The 20,887-nt window shown below is 42.5% G+C and overlaps 1 protein-coding gene across 1 annotated transcript in view; it reads right to left on the bottom strand.

Annotated features, from left to right (window-relative positions):
* The window catches only part of LOC137377014 (cleavage and polyadenylation specificity factor subunit 6-like), a 129,049-nt gene extending 108,318 nt beyond the window's left edge, over positions 1–20,731 (bottom strand). The window contains exon 1 of the mRNA XM_068046137.1: positions 20,634–20,731. Within this exon, the coding sequence (XP_067902238.1) occupies positions 20,634–20,687 (54 nt within the window). The 5' untranslated portion in view covers positions 20,688–20,731. The remainder of the gene's footprint in view (positions 1–20,633) is intronic.
* Between the last annotated feature and the right edge of the window lie 156 nt (positions 20,732–20,887).

Here is a 20,887-nt window from a genome sequence, read left to right as displayed (position 1 = left end):
TGCCCCAGAGCATGGCGAAAGCAGGGTCAATCGAGGCATTCAAGAGGATACTGGATTATTATCTGAAAAGGAAGGATGTGCAGGACTATGGGGAGAAGGCAGGAGAGTGGCACTAGGTGAATTGCTCCTTCAGAGAACCAGCACAGAAATAACGGGCCAGTCTTCTGCCAATTCGATTCACTCCAAGTGATATCAAGAAATGGCTGAAGGCACTGGATACTGCAAAAGCTGTGGGTCCTGAGAACATCCTGGCTGTAGTACTGAAGACTTGTGCTGCAGAACTAGCCGCACCATTAGCCAAGCTGTTCCAGTAAAGCTACAATGCAGGCATCTACCCAACAAAGTGGAAAATTGCCCAGGTATGTCCTGTACACAAAAAGCAGGACAAATCCATTCTGGCCAATTACCACCCTGTCAGTCTACTCTTGATCATCAGCAAAGTGATGGAAGGTGTCGACGACAGTGCTAACAAGTGCCACTTCAACAGCAATAACCTGCTCAGTGACCCTCAGTTTGGGTTCCGCCAGGGCCACTCAGCTCGTGACCTCATTACAGCCTTGGTTCAAACATGGACAAGAGCTGAACTCAAGAGGTGAGATGAGAGTGACTGCCCTTGTTATCAAGGCAGCATTTGGCCGAGTATGGCATCAAGGAGCCCTTGCAAAACTGAAGTCAATGGGAATCGGGGGGTGGGGGGGGGACTCTCCGCTGGTTGGAGTCATACCTGGCACAAAAGGAAGATGGTTGTGGTTGTTGGAGGCCAATCATCTCAGCTCCAGGACGCTGCTGCAGGAATACCTCAGGATAAAGTCCGAGGCCCAACCACCTGCAGCTGCTTCATCAATGACTGTCCCTTCATCATAAGGTCAGAAGTGGTGATGTTCGCTGATGACTGTTACATATTCAATACCATTCGCAACTCCTCAGATACTGAAGCAGTCCGTGTCCATATGCAGCAAGACCTGGACAACATTCAGGCTTGGGCTGATAAGTGGCAAGTAACATTCACAGAAGTGCCAGGAAATGACGATCTCCAACAAGAGAGTACCTAACCATCTTCCGTTGACATTCAATGGGATTACTATCACTGAATCCCCCCACTATCAACATCCTAGGGGTTACCACTGACCAAAACTGAACTGGACCAGCCACATAAATACTGTGGCTGCAAGAGCAGGTCAGAGACTGGGAATTCTGTGACGAGTAACCCAACTCCTGACTCCCCAAAGCTTGTTCATCATCTACAAGGCACAAGTCAGGAGTGTGATGGAATACTCTCCTGTTGCCTGGATGAGTACAGCTGCAATAACACTCAGGAAGCTCGACACCATCCAGGACAAAGCAACCATCGTGATCGGCAGCCCAACCATCACCTCAAACATTCACTCCCTCCACCACAGTGGCAGCAGTGTGTACCATCTACAAGATGCACTGCAGCAACTCACAACGCCTCTTTCGACAACACCTTAGAAACCCACAACCCCTTCTACACAGAAGGGCAAGGACAGCAGATGCGTGGGAACACCACAATCTGCAAGTTCCCCTCCAAGCCACACACCACCCTGACTTGGAACTAGATCATGGTTCCTTCACTGTCGCTGGGTCAAAATCCTGGAATTCCCTCCCTAACAGCATTGTGGGTGTACCCACACCTCATAGACTGCAGTGGTTCAAGAAGGCAGCTCATCACCACCTTCTCAATGAGGGTTGGGCAACAAAGGTTAGCCTTGCCAGCGACACCCACAACTCATGAAACAAACAACAAAAAAAAAGAATGGGCTCTTTGTGCTATAACCATTCGGTGATTCTACAACTGGCCAAGAGGTGCAGACCCAGAGGTGCAGACCCATGCATCATGTGGATGCTTGACAGCCTGATGTAATGGTCATGAAATACACATTTTAATTTCCTTTGTTTCTGTTTCAACCTCAAAGTGGGGAGCCGAATTTAAATCTGAGGGAGCATGCTTCCAGGTCAGTAGTTTGATCGCGTTTATTCAACCACTTCCTGAAATCTGAGAAATCACAAGAGGGCTCAAGTCATATCCAGTAAATTAAATTTAGGAAGATGTTCAACACTAGGCCATGCCACACTAGAAGCTATTGGACAGATAAAGACACACTGCGAATGAGGGTTTGTTTACCAATTTATCAATGACTTGGATGAAGAGACAGAGAGTAATGTATCTAAGTTTGTTGATGATACTGTTACAAGTGTTTTGTTTCTTTAAAAAGAAAACTTAGAATTCTGTGTGTTGAAAAAACTGAGAAAAGGCTTTGCTCAGTGGACACTAACCTGCAAATAGTTGGAATTCCTGCAATATTTTGAAAGGAAGTCATAACAAAAGTTGAACTTTATGGGTGCTTTGAAAGAAAGTTGAACTTGAACAAGGACAGGAAAGCCAGCAATTTCAAGGAAAACACAGGAGTTTGACCTTCAGAACAGCTTTTGAATAACAGGGGGAGACAGTGTGTCTGGACATGTGACCATGTTCAGGAAGGTTCTTTTTTCACCTTGGACCCTTTAAAAAAGCCTGTGAATGGGACGAAGGGCAGGCATTTGAATTCTTGCTTTGACCTGCCTGGAGCAAGGGAGAAAGACCCAGAAAAGTGTTACCTCTCTCTGTAAAGGAGACTTGCATCTCTTGAAAAGGAATCCTGCATTTGAAAGGTGGCAGATTCCTATGCCTTCAGTCTCTGAAGAATTCCTGCATCCAGAGTGGTTCTTGCTGCCTCCTGTCTTTTTGGAGATCCTGAAATCTCAAGAAAGCTTCTACAGCTAGGCTGCTGTTTTAAAAACCCAGGCTGACCAGTTGCTGCACCGCTGCTGAAAGACCTTACATGATACCTGCTTCAGTTAAACTGCCATGAAGGCTTACCCATCACAGACAGTTCATCAACTTCACCTGGAAAGACTGTGTGGCATCCGACTATTCAACTCCGGGACATCTTACCGTGCCAAACACATCCTACCAGAATGTGATAAACTCAATTATTTTTTATTATTCCTTCTATTCCTAAGAATCAGCTGTAAACCAAAATTCCTTTTTCCCCAGTTAACCGTTTTTTTAATGTATGTGTGTGTGCATGAGGGTTAAGGAAATCAGGGGTTTTTCATATATATCATTTATTTTTTTATTTATTCCTGGGATGTGAGCATTGCTGGCTAGGCCAGCATTTATTGCCCATCCCTAACTGCCCTCGAGAAGGTGGTGGTGAGCTGCCTTCTTGAACCGCTGCAGTCCATATGGGGTAGGTACACCCACAGTACTGTTAGGAAGGGAGTTCCAGGATTTTGATCCAGCGACAGTGAAGGAACAGTGATATAATTCCAAGTCAGGATGGTGTGTGGCTTGCAGGGGAACTTGCAGGTGGTGGTGTTCCCATGTATTTGCTGCCCTTGTTCTTCTAGTTGGTAGAGGTCGCAGGTTTGGAAGGTGCTGTCTAAGGAGCTTTGCTGCATTGCATCTTGTAGATGGTACACACTGCTGCCACTGTGCGTCAGTGGTAAAGGGAGTGAATGTTTGTGGATGGGGTGCCAATCAAGCAGGCTGCTTTGTCCTGGATGGTGTCGAGCTTCTTGAGTGTTGTTGGAGCTGCACGTGTCCAGGCAAGTGGATAGCATTCCAACACACTCCTGACTTGTGCCTTGTAGATGGTGGACAGGCTTTCGGGAGTCAGGAGTTGGGTTACTAACCACAGGATTCCTAGCCTCTGACCTGCACTCGTAGCCATGATATTTATATGGCTACTCCAGTTCAGTTTCTGGTCAATGGTAACCCCCAGGATGTTGATAGTGGGGGATTCAACAATCGTAATGCCATTGAATGTCAAGGGGAGAAGGTCAGAATCTCTCTTGTTGGATATGGTCATTGCCTGGCACTTGTGTGACAGGAATGTTACTTGCCACTTATCAGTCCAACCCTGGATATTGTCCAGATCTTTCTGCATTTCTGCAGACTGCTTCAGTATCCGAGGAGTCGCAAATGATGCTGCACACTGTGCAATCATCAGCAAGCATCCCCACTTCTCACCTTATGATTGAAGAAAGGTCATTGATGAAGCAGCTGAAGATGGTTGGGCCGAGGAGACTACCCTGAGGAATTCTTGCAGTGATGTCCTGGAGCTGAGATGATTGACCTCCAACAACCACAACCAGCTTCCTTTGAGCTAGGTATGACTCCAACCAGCGGAGAGTTTTCCCCGATTCGCATTGACTTCAGTTTTGCTAGGGCACCTTGGTGCCATACTCGGTCATTTTGCTGCCTTGATGTCAAGGGCAGTAACTCTCACCTCATGAGTTCAGCTTTTTGTCCATGTTTGATCCAAGGCTGTAATGAGGTCAACAGCTGAGTGGCCCTGACGGAACCCAAACTGAGCATCAGTGAGCAGGTTATTGCTAAGCAAGTGCCATTTGATAGCACTGTCGACAACGCTTTCCATCACTTTACTGATGATTGAGAGTACACTGACAGGGCAGTAATTGGCCAGGTTGGATTTGTCCTGATTTTTGTGTACAGGACATACCAGGGCAATTTTCCACATTGCCAGGTAGATGCCAGTGTGGAACAGCCTGGCTAGGGGCGCATGAAGTTCTGGAGCACAGGTCTTCAGTACTCATGCCAGAATGTTGTCAGGGCCCATAAACTATGCAGTATCCAGTGCCTTCAGTCGCTTCTTGATATCATAACAGTGAATCGAATTGGCTGAAGACTGGCATCTGTGATGCTGGGGCCCTCAGGAGGAGGCCAAGATGGATCATCAACTCGGCGCCTCCGTCTGAAGATTGTTGCAAATGCTTCAGCCTTATCTTTTGCACTGATGTACTGGGCTCCCCCATCATTGAGGATGGGGATATTTGTGGAGTCATCGCCTCCAGTTAGTTGTTTAATTGTCCACCACCCACGACTAGATGTGGCAGGACTGCAGAGCTTAGATCTGATCCATTGGTTATGAGATTGCTTAGCTCTGTCTATCGCATGTTGCTTATGCAGTTTAGCACGCAAGTGGTCCTGGGTTGTAGCTTCACCAGGTTGACACCTTATTTTGAGATATGCCTGGTGCAGCTCCTGGCATGCCCTCCTGCACTCTTCATTGAACCAGGGTTGGTCCCCCGGCTGGATGGTAATGGTAGAGTGGGGGATATGGTGGGACATGAGGGTACAAATTGTGGTTGAGTACAATTCTGCTGCTGCTGATGGCCCACAGTGCCTCATGGATACCCAGTTCTGCACGCTAGATCAGTTTGAAATCTATACCATTTAGCACAGTAGTAGTGCCACACAACACGATGGAGGGTATCCTTAATGTGAAGACAGGACTTCATCTCCACAAGGACTGTGCAGTGGTCACTCTTACTAAAACTGTCATGGACAGATGCATCTGCGGCAGGCAGATTGGTGAGGATGAGGTCAAGTATATTTTTCCCTCTTGTTGGCTCCCTCACCACCTGCCGCAGACCCAGTCGAGCAGCCACGTCCTTTAGGACTCGGCCAGTTCAGTCAGTAGTGGTGCTACCCTCAGTGCTTCCCCCAAATTCTGTTCAACATGGAGGAGTACTGACTCATCAGCTGAGGGAGGGCGGTAGGTGGTAATCAGCAGGCAGTTTCCTTGCCCATGTTTGACCTGATGCCATGAGACTTCATAGAGTCTGGAGTCAATGTTGAGGACTCCCAGAGCAACTCCCTCCCGAATGTATATCACTGTGCCGCCACCTCTGCTGGGTCTGTCCTGCCGGTGGAACAGGACATACCCAGGGATGGTGATGGCGGTGTCTGGGACATTGTCTGAAAGGTATGATTCGGTGAGTATAACTATGTCAGGCTGTTGCTTGACTAGCCTGTGGGACAGCTCTCCCAACTTTGGCACAAGCCCCCAGATGTTAGTAAGGAGGACTTTGCAGGGTCGACAGGGCTGGGTTTGCTGTTGTTGTTTCCAGTGCCTCTGCCGATGCCAGGTGGTCCATCTAGTTTCATTTCTTGTTGAATTCATAGCGGTTAGATACAACTGAGTGGCTTGCTAGGCCATTTCAGAGTCAACCAGATTGCTGTGGGTCTGGAGTCACATGTAGGCCAGACTAGGTAAGGACAGCAGCTTTCCTTCCCTAAACGGCATGAGTGAACCAGACGGGTTTTATTTTTACCACAATCAACAATGGTTTCATGGCCATCATTAGACTATCTATTTAATTCCAGATTTTTTTATTAATTGAATTCAAATTCCACCTTCTCCTGTGGTGGGATCTGAACCCTGTCCCCAGAGCAATACCCTTGGTCTCTGGGTTACTAGTCCAGTGACAATACCAGTATGCCACTGCCTCCCTATCTCGTTATCTCGTTAGTAATTAAGACCTTTTATTTCTAATAAATAGTTAATGTTGTTGTTTGAAGAAACCTGGTTTGGTGTACTTTATTCTGGGAGAAAAATAAAGTGTATAATTTGGTTATTCTTCAGTAAGTGGGAAGCTTGATTTGATATGCTCTGACCTGTGGAATAGTGGGACTGAATTAACAGTGCACTACTCCTGCCTTGGTTGTAACATATTAATTGGGGGCTCTTGTTGGGATCATTTCCAATGCTAATGAAGTTAATAGTAAGGGGAGTAAATAACTGAAAGAAAAAATAAAGAACCAGGTTTCCTGTGTAATTGAGTAGAGTCTACACCATTGGAATGGCATTAGCAGTTTTTCTGGGAAAGGAGAATGTGTCCCTCAGTGACTTGACAACTTTAACCAAGATTAAACTGAAAGATCTGGCAACACAATTGGGGTTAGAATTGACATCAGGTGCTAAAAAAGCAGAGGTAATTGACTTAACAGCTCAACATCTGAAATTGGAAAAGAGAAGGAAGAAAACAGTAAGTTAGAGAGTGATGCAGTTGAATCGGCTAAAATTCAGTTAGAAATGAAAATTCTTGAGCAGGAATAAGAAATGAAAAACTTAGGCTTCAACAGGAAACAGAAAAAGAAATAGTAATAAGAAAACTTGAATTTGAAAACAAAGGAAAGGGAGAAAGAGAGGGAATTTAGGTTAAAAGAGATGGAACTAAGACAAAGGGGTCGTCCTGAATTCAGGGAAAATTTTGGTCAGGGAGAATCTGAATCCAGCCCAGGACCCAGCGAAAAGTTGTTTAAATTTATACAAGCTCTCCCTAGGTTTGAGAAAAGGGATGTAGAAGCATTTTTCATCTCTTTTGAAAAAATAGCCAAACAAATGAAATGGCCAAAGGAAAGCTTATGCAAAGCAGGCTGATGGGCAGAGCTCATCAAGATTATGCCATGCTTTCTGAAGAGGCTTCTGCAGATTATGGGATGGCAAAAAAGGCTACTCTCGCTGCATATGAATTAGACCCTGAAGTTTACCAAAAGAAGTTTCAGAACCTCTGGAAATTGGCTGGGCAAATGTATGCAGAATTTGAGCGTGTAAAGCAAATTAATTTTGATTGTTGGATACGGGCAGTAAAGATGGAAGCCACGTATGACAGCCTTAGAGAACTGATTCTCTTGCAAGAGTTTAAAAATTCAATCCCTCCATTAGTGAGAACTCATGTAGAAAACCAGAAGGTTTTAAAAGCCAGACAAGCAGCGGAAATCGCTGATGCTTTTGAACTTGTGAATAAGCCAAAATCTTTTGTCCGTCACCCCCCACAAACCCAAGAAGGATAGAAAGTGGGAGAGCAAAAGGAAGGCAAGTAGCCGGACAAGAAGAACAGCTGGGAATGCCCCAGGATCCCCTCCTCAGGCCAGAAAGGAAGGTGCTGAGGGTAGAAGTGAGGTCCTCAAACCAAAGTGTTATCATTGCCACAAGGTGGGACATCTTCGTTCAGAATGCTGGAAGTTGCAAGATAAACCCATGGGACTTTTTGGGGTACACAAAGCTAATGCAGAGAAAGGGTCTCTGATTGAGAGTACAGCAGACCAGGCTGTAGTGTTGACGGCAACTGTAAAACCAGATACAAAAACCAAAGTGAGTGCAGGGGTTGAGAATAAGTTACCTGAAAGTGATGAGGAATTCTTGTCAAAAGGAAAAGTAACTCCATATCCCTCAAGTGAAGCAGGTAAACCTATCGTTATACTTAGGGTTACAGGAGCAACCCAAACTCATTTGCTGGGGAATGGTATAACATTTCCACCAGACAGCGCACTGAATGCTAAAGTTTTAGTTAATGTTATTGGCGGAGAGTATACACCCGTACCTTTGTATCGAGTGCATCTCGAGTGTGACCTAATGTCTGGGATGCTAACTGTTGTCGATAGTTTGCCGGTAGAGGAAACTGACCTAGTCCTAGGGAATGATTTGGCCGGAGCAGAAGTATCAGTTTCTCCCATAGCCACAGAGAAACCAAGTGAAGTCAAAGAAACAGAACAATTACAGGAACAAGATCCAGGAATATTTCCTGTGTGTGTAATAGCCTGGGCAATGGCTAAACAAGTTCCATTGTCGGAGAAAATTGCCACCACAACCAGATAGCCAAGTATCTGAAACTTTCCATGGGGATTTAGATAATCCAAATGAGTTGTTTAATGAGTCTTCTTTAATCGCAGCACAACAAGCTGATCCAGAGTTACATAAAATAGCCCAGTCAGCTCTGACAGAAACTGAGGCGAAAGGAGTTCCAGAAGGCTATTATGTTGAAGACGGGGTTCTGAGGAGGAAATGGAGACCGCCTAATAGACCTGCGAAGACTGGACCGTTGTTGAACAGGTAGTAGTACCACCTAAATATCGCCAGGAATTAAGGTTAGCACATGGCATTCCTCTAGCAGGACACATGGGGATCCGGAAGACCAAATCACATAGAAGTCAACATTATTACTGGTCAGGCCTTACAAAGGACATGGTGCAGTATTGTAGGACATGCCATACGTGCCACATGGTGGGAAAGCCACAACCTACCATAAAACCAGCACCCCTAATTCCCATACCAGTTACTGAGGAACCATTTAGTAGGGCATTGTAGACTGCATAGGACCCTTGCCAAAAACAAAAGCAGGACACCAATATATACTCACTATCATGAATATGGCTACTCAATTTCCAGAAGCCATTCCCTTGAGGACAATTACTGCTAAAGTAGTAGTCGATAAGTTAACCCAATTCTTTACGAGATATGGATTACCACTTGAAGTTCAAATCGGATCAAGGTTCCAATTTTATGTCTAAGATCTTTCAAGAAATCATGGGCAATTTCGGTATCAGACAGTTAAAATCTTCAGCTCATCACCCAGATACAGGGAGCTTTTGAAAGGTACCATCAAATTTTCAAAACAATGATTAGAGCATACTGTCATGAATATCCCCATGATTGGGATAAAGGGCTAGACTTTCTTTTATTTGCCACTAGAGATTCACAGAATTAACCTACAGGTTTTAATCCTTCTGAATTGGTTTACGGACATGCAATAAGTGGTCCTCTAAAACTCATCAAAGACAAGTTCTTAGAACTGGGAAAGGCTCACGAAAGCTTGCAATGTGGCTCAGTAACACCTTAAAGCATCCCTAACCACTATGAAAAAATGGGCAGACAAGAACGCAAAGACCCGAACATTTCAACTGGGGGATGAAGTATTAGTATTATTACCTTTACAGGGTGAACCATTAAAAGCATGGTTCAGTGGTCTGTATAAAGTGGTCCCTATAAAGTGGTCAAAAGTGTGGACAAGGTAAATTACTTGATTGACACCCCAGATCGCTGGAAGAAGAACCAGTTGTGTCATGTTAAAGCAATATTATCGCAGGGAGGAGGATAAGCCAGTACAGGTATGTCAGACAATAGGGACAGATAAGAATGAAAGGGATAGTGAGGAATGAGGCAGAAGGAGGCCTGGACAATTCTCAGATTGAACCTCCAACTATCCGGTTAGCTGATACAAAATGGCTAGGAAAATTGGACAACATGCTTTTGCACTTAGATGCAGAACATTGATAGGTAAATTGGCCATTATAAATTGCCCGCAGTATAGGTAGGTGGTCGGGAAATTGAGGGAAGGTGGGGATGTGAGAGGGTAATGGGATTAATGTAGGATTGGCATAAATGGGTGGTTGATGGTCGGCACAGACTCGGTGGGCCGAAGGGCCTGTTTCAGTGCTGTATCTCTAAATAAATAAATAAACAATGAGAAGACCCAACAAGGCCACTCACAGCATTTAAAAGAGTCTGTTGAGATAAGCCAGAATATACAACCTTCAACACATGATGTGGATGTAGGGGAATCCGTTCTTTTAAAACAGCATCCTTACCGCTTAAGTCCAGACAAACAGGCCCAAGTAAAAGCAGAAATCCAATACATGCTGCAAAACAACTTAATTGAACCTAGTCAAAGCAACTGGAGTTAACCAATAGTATTAGTGCCTAAACCTGATGGGTCAATCTGACTTTGCATAGACTACAGAAAAGTCAATACAGTAACAAAGACAGACTCCTAGCCAATTCCTTACTTGGAATACTGTATTGACAGAGTGGGCAGTGCCATGTTTCTTACAAAGATAGATTTGTTAAAGAGATACTGGCAAGTTCCTTTGACACCTCAAGCTGAAGAAATATCAACTTTTGTCACACTTGATGGTCTTTATCAGTGCCGAATGATGCTATTTGGGCTAAAAAATGCCCCAGCAACTTTTCAGAGACAATGAATCAAGTGGTAGCCAGTGTTCCCAACTGTGTAGTGTATCTTGATGTTGAACTAATATACAGTAATACTTGGAAGGAACACTTAAAACAGCTAGAAACTCTGTTTAAAAAAGGTGCAAGCAGCTGAATTAGTAGTAAATCTGGCAAAATGCGAATTCGCAAAAGCAACAGTGACCTACCTCGGGCATATAGTGGGGCAAGGACAAGTGTTGCCAAGAATGGCAAAAGTACAAGCCTTAGTGGAGTTCCCTATCCCTAAGACTAAATGTGAAATCATGAGGATTTTGGGAATATGTGGTTTCTACAGAAAGTTTGTACCAAATTTCAGTACTGTATCTGCTCCACTAATCGATTTGCTACAGAAAATGAACACCAAGGTAATGTAGTCAAGTGAATACCAGGCAGCTTTTGAAAAGCTAAAGGCAATTTTGACTCATGAACCAGTGTTCGCTGCTCCAAATTTTGCTAAACCCTTCAAGGTAGCGACTGATGACCTGGGGGTTGGTGCAGTCCTGTTACAAGATGACAAATCGGTCATAGAAAAACCAGTAAGGTACTTATCAAAAAAACTGAATCACCACCAAAAAAAAGTATTCCACATGGAAAAAGAAACATTAGGGCTATTGCTAGCTCTTAAACATTTTGAAGTACATGTCCGCCTTGACTACAAAGAAACACTGATATACACTGACCATAATCTATTAACCTATGTGGAAAAATTAAAAACCCAAAATGCCAGAATATTCAGATGGGAGTTTATTGTTAAAGCTTTATCACTTGAAGGTTCTACATATTTCAGGAAAAAAACAATGTTATCACAGATGCTTTGTCACAAATTTGACTTTGTTGAGTTATATGCGTGAAGATGGTACAAAGTAAAATTGTGTTAACGACCAGTTGAGTCAATGATGGGCACGAGTGTGCAAAAAATGTTTAAAATGTTTTCAATTTCTGTTTTTACATTGTAATGAAATGCATTCAAAAATGTCACTTCATTTCGCCAAGGACGGAGGTGTTACAAGTGTTTTGATTTTTTTTTAAAAGAAAACATAAAATTCTGTGTGTTTAAAAAACTGAGAAAAATGTTTTTTTGCTCAATGGACACTAACCTGCAAATAGTTGGAATTCCTGTAATGTTTTGAAAGGAAGTCATAACAAAAGTTGAACTTTATGGGTGCTTTGAAAGAAAGTTGAAGTCTGAAAGCCAGCAATTTCAAGGAAAACACAGGAGTTTGACCTTTCTTCAGAACAGCTTTTGAATGACAGGGGGAGACAGTGTGTCTAGACATGTGGCCATGTTCAGGAAGGTTCTTTTTTCACCTTGGACCCTTTAAAAAAGCCCTTGTGAATTGGACAAAGGGCAGGCATTTGAAATCTTGTTTTGACCAGCCTGGAGCAAGGGAGAAAGACCCAGAAAAGTGTTACTTCTCTCTGTATAGGAGACTTGCATCTCTTGAAAAGGAATCCTGCATTTGAAAGGTGGTAGATTCCTATTGCCTTCAGTCTCTGAAGAATTCTTGCATCCAGAGTGGTTCTTGCTGCCTCCTATGTTTTGGGAGATCCTGAAATCTCAAGAAAGCTTCTACTGCTGGGCTGCTGTTTTTTAAAACCCCAAGCAGACCGGGTGCTGCATCTCTGCTGAAAGACCTTATGTGACACCTGCTGCAGTTAAATTGCCGTGAACACCTACCCATCACAGACAGTTCTTCAACTTTGCCTGGAGAGACTGCGAGTGGCATCTGACTATTCAACTCTGGGACTCTTCACCGTACCGAAAACATCCTACCAGAACGTGATTAAACTCAATTATTTTTTATTATTCCTTCTATTCCTAAGAAACAACTGTAAGCCAAAAGTCCTTTTTCCCTGGTTAACCTTTTTTTTTAATGTATGTGTGCGTGCATGAGAGTTAAGGAAATAAGGGGTTTTTCATATATATGGATTTATCTCGTTAATTAAGACATTTTATTTCTTTTCCAATAAATAGTTCATGTTGCTGTAGTTTAAAGAAACCTGGTTGGTGTGTTTTATTCTGGGGGGAAAATAAAGTGTTTAATTTGGCTATTCTTCGGTAGGTGGGAAACATTATTTGATATGCTATGACCTGTGGAGTAATGGGACTGAATTAACAGTACATTACTCCTGCCTTGGTCGTAACAATACACAGGTAGGTGGTAAGCTGTGGGGAGAAAGAAAGGCTGCAAAGAGATATAGACAGGTTAAATGAGTGGGCATCAAGATGGCGGATGGAGTATAATGTAGGGAAGTGCGAAGATATTCACTTCGGTCATAAGAATAGAAAAGCAGAATTTTTTTAACGGTGAAACTTGTAAGCGTTGATGTTCAAAGAGTCTTGGGTGTTCTTGTACAGGAAAGTTAGCATGCAAGTACAGCAAGCAATCAGGAAGGCAAGTGGCATGTTGGCCTTTATTGCAAGGGGACTGGAGTACAGGAATAAAAAAGTCTTGTTGCAAATGTACAGGATTTTGGCGAGACCACATCTGGAGTAGTGTGTGCAGTTTTGGTCTCCACATTTAAATGATATACTTGCATTGGAGGCAGTACAACAAAGGTTCCCTGGATTGGTCCCTGGGATGAGGGAGTTGTCCTATAACGAGAGGCTGAATAAATTGGACCTAAATTCTGTGGAGTTCAGAAGAATGAGAGGCGATCTCATTGAAACATACAAGATTCTGAAGGGACTGGATAGGGTAGACACAGAGATTTCACAGAGAGTGTTTCCACTGGTCAGGGAATCTAAAACACGGGGCACAGTCTCAGGATAAGGGGCCATTCATTTAGGACTGAGATGAGGATAAATTACTTCACTCAAAGGGTTGTGAATCTTTGGAATTCTCTATCCCAGAGGGTTGTAGATGCTCCATCATTGAATACATTTAAGGCTGGGATAGACAGATTTTTGGTCTCTCAGGGAATCGAAGGATATGGCAAGTGGGCAGGAATGTGGAGTTGAAGCCTAAGATCAGCCAAACTTAAGGAACTATCTCATCACATAGAATGTCCAATTGTACCGATGGGTATTTTAACCATTCAAATTGAACAGTGCAAAACTTTCACACACTGCATTACATTTACTGAAGTCCTGCTATGGAAAAGTCCAGCTCCAATTACTGATGTCAGAATCTCAGCACAAAAGGATGCAGCATCAAGGCTGAGGGGAAAGAAGATTCAGAGCAGACTGCAAAGCTGCATGGAAAATCCAGTCTTGAGTAATGAACGATGCTCCTCAGAATCCATTGCAATCCAAGTACAATCTGTACACTTTCCACACAATGAGTGGAAATCACTTCCTCCTTCAGACAGAATGATTTGTTCAAAGTTGCCTTCTATCAAAATTTAAGCCATGCATTAAATCATCAGCAAGGTCAACATGAAAAAAGACAAGTGGCACTCCTACAAACACATCTGAAGTTATATAACACCAGACATACTCGCCACACCACAGGGAAATCCCAAACACCACCAGATACAAAAATACAATCAAGAATGTTCAATATTAGCTAACACTGCTTCCTGCACAAACCACAAACAAATATTTACCTCAGTGACAGATTTTACAAAAACACTACTGAAAATGTAAAAATTAATCAAGTAACTTCATCACATTTTTCAGGGCTCTCCCTAAAGCTCAGTGGGTAAATACAGAGTGCATGGTTGTGGTATTGAGCCTTACAGATCAAGATGATCCTAGGTTCAATCCCTGTTCTATGCTGATTTAGCTGATGCATACCAGGCAAGCAATTGGGCTGGCATGATTGGCCTCAGTGTTCTTGGGCTAGGGAAGGATGAAAAATCAGCCAGTGTTCCTAGTCATGATTGTGATCTAATTACTTCTGTTGGAAAGTGGGACTACATCATGATGGATCAGAGGTTATACCCAAACTACCCTGGGTTCTCAAGAAAGTATTGCTTAGTCAAAGACAGAAGTCATTTTTAACCAGTAATTCACTTGGGGAAATCAGTAATCCTGTCAGAGTACCAGATATTTAATTCAAGACCATTTGCACAAAGCCCCATACCCAACTCTGGATTATTCTACATTTACTAAATTTACTAAAAACTAGTTACTCAAAAATAATTTCAGCAATTCAAGAATAACTAAAAACATTGGTTATATGGTTAATGAACTTCCAAGATTAAATGGTAGCATTCAAGTTTAAGCATTCCAGGAAGATAGTACCAAATTACAAGGAATTTAAACCTGCAACAGGCAGCAAAACACAACATACTGCCAGACATTAGTAATCAGGATGTTACAGTCGTTACTCTAGCTGTCTCATTCAAAATAGGTGAGAATAGAAAGATTTCCATACAATATAGTCGATCTCCTGTGGCATCACCCAGATAATACTTTTTATTAAAGCAGAGCACAGAATACCACTTTGTTAAATTCTAAGAATGTAAATTTTAAAAACACATCTAAAATGATTTTGCAAATTCCATTCAAAACTAATGAGTTAACGTATTTACTAAAATAAAAGCAAAATACTGCAGATACTGGAAATCTGAAATAAAAATAAGAAATGCTGGAAATACTCAGCAGGTCTGGCAGCATCTGTGGAGAGAGAAGCAGAGTTAACGTTTCAGGTCAGTGACCCTTCATCAGAACTTCTCTCTCTACAGATGTTGCCAGACCTGCTGAGTATTTCCAGCATTTCTTGTTTTTATTATAACTTATTTACTCGTTCTTTAATTTTAAAAATACTTTCTAACTTAGTTTATAATAATCAGCAGATGTAGCTTAATAGAGTTCCAATATCTTCCTTTCCCGTACAATACATAATTAAACAAACAGCATAAATATATTTAAGGGGAAGCTGGATAAGTACGTCAGCAAAAAAGGAATAGAATTATATGCCACTCTGACTTTTCCTTCCTTGACTTCTTTGTCTCCAATTCTGGGGTTGGGCTATCAACCAATATTTACTATAAGCCCAAGGACTCCCACAACTACTCTGAATACACTTCCTCACCACCAGTTTTCCATTCTCCCAGTTTCTCCATCTCCGTTGCGTTTTTTCAGACAATACAATCTTCCATATGAGCACTTCTGACACGTCTTCCTTTTTCCTCAACCAAGGAATCCCCCCCTCTGTGGTTGACAGGGCACACAACAGTGTCCGACATATTTCACGCGCTTCTCCTCTCACCCCTTCCCCTCCCCTCCCAGAGCCATGACAAAGTTTCCCCTGTCCTCAACTTCCACCCTACTAGCCTCCATATTCAATGGATCATCCTCCGCCATTTCTGCCAAGTCCAGCATGATGCCACCACGAAATATATCTTCCCCTCCCCTTTCAGCATTCTGAAGGGACTGTTCCCTCTCTGACACCCTGGTCCATTCTTCAGTCACCCCTCCCTTTCCTATAGTTCGTTTCCATGGAAACACAGGAGATACAACACCTGCCCTTTTACCTCCTCTCTTCTCACTGTCCAAGGCCCCAAAACACTCCTTCCAAGCAAAACAGCGATTTACTTGTTCTCCTTTCAATTTAGTATATTGTACTTGCTGCTCACAATGTGGTCTCCTCTACATTAGGGAGGCCAAATGCAGACTGGGTGACCACTTTGTGGAACACCTCCATTCAGTCTGCATGATCCTGAGCTTCTTGTCCCCTGTCATTTCTATTCTCTAATATAAAAGCAAAATACTGCAAATGCTGGAAATCTGAAATAAAAACAAGAAATGCTGGAAATACTCAGCAGGTCTGGCAGCATCTGTGGAGAGAGAAGCAGTGTTAACGTTTCGGGTCAGTGACCCTTCATCAGAACTGGCAGAGGCTAGAAATGTAATAGGTTTTAAGCAAGTAAAGTGGGGGTGAGGCAAGAGATAACAAAAGAGGTGTCGATAGGACAAGGTCACAGAGAATAACTGAACAGCCTTCTTTCAATGTGGTATACTGTATTCGCTGATCTGAATGTGGTCTCCTCTACATTGGGGAGACCAAAAGCAGACTGGGTGACCGCTTTGCGGAACACCTCCACTCAGTCCGAAAGCATGACCCCGAGCTTCCAGTTGCTGGCCATTTCAACACTCACCCCTGCTCTCATGCTCACATCTCTGTCCTGGGATTGCTGCAGTGTTCCAATGAACATCAACGCAAGCTCGAGGAACAGCACTTCATTTACTGATTAGGCACGCTACAGCCTGCCGGACTGAACATTGAGTTCAATCATTTCAGAGCATGACGGGCCCCCCTTTTTATTTTTAGTTTTTTTTTTCATTTTTATTTTTTATGCATTTATTTTATTTTAGTTTGTTTCTACTGTGCCTACCCACTGTTTTTTTCATGTTTGTGCTTGGGGCCAGGCTGTTCAGTTTTCTGTCAATTTACACCCTCTCTGCACTAACGCTTTGTCTTTCACCACACCATTAACATACCGTTTGCCTTTGCTCCATGACCTTCTGGTCAGTTATTCTCTGTAACTTTGTCCTATCAACACCTTCTCTTTTGTTATCTGTTGCCCCACCCCCACTTTACTTGCTTAAAATCTATTACATTTCTAGCCTTGCCAGTTCTGATGATGGTCACTGACCTGAAACGTTAACTCTGCTTCTCTCTCCACAGATGCTGCCAGACCTGCTGAGAATTTGCAGCATTTCTTGCTTTTATTTCTATTCTCTACCTTGTTCCCACTCTAACCTTTCTGTCCTTGGCCTGCTACAGTGTTTAAATGAAGCTAAACACAAGCTCGAGGAACTGCACCCCATCTTTCGTCTGACACTTCACAGCCTTTTGGCTCAATACAGAGTTCAACAATTGTAGATCATCACCTCTGCCCCAATTTTGTTCCATGTTTTTAAGAGTCATAGTCATTTATGGCACAGAAAGAGGCCATTTTTCCCATCAAGTCCATGTTATTTTGCTGGTTGTTTTTCTCTTGTTTCTTTCTTAATCCCTTTACTTTGCATTTGGATGGCTATCCTGTCATTCACACCTCATCTAAGCACATTTTTAGTTTCTTTATTTGTCCCATTAACACCCCCTTTCTTTGTACCATGAAACCTTTTGTCATTTAATCGCTCCTGCCCGCCACCCTACCACAGACCTTAACTTTGTTATTCTTCCCATCCTCCCCTCTTTCACTTTCTCAAAACCTATTAGATTTCTAAGTTTTCTCAGTGCTAATGAAAAGTTACAGACCTGAAACGGTAACTCGGTTTCTCTCTCTCCATTGATGCTACCTGACCTGCTAGGTATTGCCAGTTTTTATTATAGAAGGATAAGCCAATAGGGTTAGATGAAATAGGGTGAGAGCAGCATACACACCAGCACAGGTTAGTTGGGCCATATGGCCTGTTTCTGTGCTGTAAATTCTATGTAATTATACCACATTTCAGACATACTGCTGCTACGGTGGAGTTGTGTTGAATCCAGCCTGTCCCTTTGAGGAAAAAGTCTAATTGCTGTAAATAAGTACACCTGGTATAAATTAGAATTTAATTCCTGTTAGTATGGAAAATTTGTCGATCCCCAGATGTTTGTAAATTTCCAGCTCTAGGTCAATCTGCAAATTCTCCTCACTAACAAAAAACAATCTAGAATAGATCTCAGACTGATATGACCTTTCTTTTCCAAAATATACATTTGACATCTGGAGTATTGAAGTGTGACACACTCTCAAAACTTTAACAAATTAAATTAATTTATGAAAGAGCTATCAAGCCTAAAAATGTCTACATTTCAGCATTCTTTGACCAAGCTTTAGGTCATCTGACCTAATATCTCCTTATGTGGATCCGTGTCATATTCTGTTTTATTGGCTTGAAGTGTATTTACTGCATGTAATGCCTGTTCAGTGAGCAGTGCTATGGACCCAGAAACAACAATTTATATTTATATAGCACCTTGGGACGTTTTATTACATTAAAGGCACTACATGAATATAAGCTGTTGTTTCTGGGTCCATAGCACTGCTCACCAAGCAGGCATTACAAGCAGTAAATATACTTCTCCAGGCCAATAAAACTGTAGACTTGAGATGTCCAATCTGCAGCCTAGAGCTAAGTGAGCCCAACTCCCCACCCCCACCAGACCTGGCAATCTGACCCTTGAAGCCCAGCTAGCTGAGTCCTATTTGCCATTATATTTCTTATTCGGTTTGTCCTATTTGAATCTTGATAGGTTGGAAGATTGGAACAGGCTATTGCTAATTGGTGAACAAATCCTAAATCTGAACACCAAGATGTGCTTGCATCAGCAACTTTAGATACATACAAATTAATGGTAACATGAATTTAAATTTATACATGATCCCTGAGGGACTGTGAGACATTTCTCTGCAGATCAAAAAGATATCAGCTAAGATACTCCTGTTGTGGGTAACTGAGAAGGTATGTAATAAGTTTGCTTGATCTTAAAATAAGTACAATGTTCTGTTAGCATTCTCTAATTAATTAATTACTGAAGCACCTCTTGCATGTCCAGATTTAGATTTCCTGATGAGAAAACAGCTGGAGGACTACAGTAATATTTAAAGGGAAGTAGATGGAGATGGGACATCCTAGATCATCTACTTCGTTTAGGAATGCTTGTATTTCAATTATAGCAAGGCTTAGCAGTGTAGCAATATACAGAACTAGAAAAAAAGTTCAAAAAATACCATCTTATATTCACTCTTTCATAACCTTCAATTGCTTTTTTCATTGTAGAACCATATAAGTCTATCCCAATTCAGATAGGAGTATTTGCTTCCACTGTCTCTCAAAAATAAAGACGTTTCTCTGAAAACAATTGATTTTTTTTTTTAAAGTGAGAATGGAACCATTTTTTCATCTATTACATCACTTTTTTATTCATCCCATTATGTTTCACCTACAATTTTACTTTCAAGGGACCAGTATTGAGATGTACTTTAGTATAAAAGCCTTGAAAAGCCTCCTTAAAATACATTTCAACCATGAACTTCCCCATTGCCACAATGGCTCTTTGAGTAAATAACAGAAAAGCCAGAGATACAAAATGCATTAAAAGGTAAAAGGTGATTAAAACACCTCAAACCTGTAAAGAAGCAAAATGGAATGTGAATGGGAGAATCAAGCAAGAAAATGATAAATAGCTACAGTTGCTAAAAGGATGTTCAGAGTTGCAGAACACAGGCAGGAAAGGAATACTGTTCTTAAGAGTTTACATTGACTTTGGAACAATGTCAGAGGCCTTTACTTTCCATTTCTGATGAAAGGTCTACATCTCTAACTTTTCTTCTCTTAGATACTGCTTGAATATGTAAAATGTTAATTTTGCAGTATTTTCTGGTTTTATTTCGGATTTTCAATTGTTACATTGTCCCCTTATCTCTAGCTTTCTTTTTACTTCAAAGAACGATAACTTTGTATTAATCGGTCAGGGGCAATCGTTTGTTGCACTGTAAATGTGCAATATAAGCGTTCAACAAACACATCAGCAAATAACTCAAATCTCAAAGGTGAAAATCAAAACCATGAACCTGCCTTTTCCCTTCCCAAGATGTCGACGTACCGGTTGTGCAGTGCCAGCATTTTAAGGTTTAATTTCACATTTCTAGTATATCACTTTATTGTAAATAGGCTTTCAATAAACTGACATTCCATCAACATGTCGTTTCTAACCTCAACAGTTTTTATTTCACATAGATCTAACCGGATTTTTTATATAAACATACGAAAACTTCAATATAAAAAGATCCAGTGCCAACCCCCACTCTTTGGATTTAAGTTCGGTAAAAGTGGATTCAGACCATCAATTTCAACATGTGAGAATTTTTTTCTCCTCTGAAAGGCCCCAGGACTCGAGTCCGAGTTGACTTTAAGCTGCCGATTCTCCGACAGTAGCTCTCAGCTCATGGGCCCGGTAAAGGGGTTCACCCGGCTCCCCCAACACGAGCCACGACCCGAGGCCTGTACCGCAGATCCCAGCCACTCTCTCTTTCCCAGTCCCTGGTTCAATCTCTCCACTTCCACCAACTCGACTTGACTCTTATGCCCTCAAACTCCCGCTCACCCACCTGGTTAAATTCTTCATCCGCGTAAATGTCGATCAGATCGGCTCCCTCAGCCATTCCCCCAGCCGCACCGCGCGCACACGGACAAACACCCGGACACTTTTCGGGGACGGACCAGGCCCCGTTGGAGACACGGACCCTTCCTGTCCGCGGACACAGCCATACTTCCGCCCCGCTAATGACACCTAGAGCCAACTTCCGCCCCGCTAATGACACCTAGAGCCAACTTCCGCCCCGCTAATGACACCTAGAGCCAA

The sequence above is a fragment of the Heterodontus francisci genome, chromosome 14, assembly GCF_036365525.1.
Source record: "Heterodontus francisci isolate sHetFra1 chromosome 14, sHetFra1.hap1, whole genome shotgun sequence".
In the NCBI taxonomy this organism is placed as follows: Eukaryota; Metazoa; Chordata; class Chondrichthyes; order Heterodontiformes; family Heterodontidae; genus Heterodontus; species Heterodontus francisci.
The sequence above is the reverse complement of the archived record's forward strand: the minus strand, read 5'-3'. Positions and strand labels throughout refer to the sequence as shown.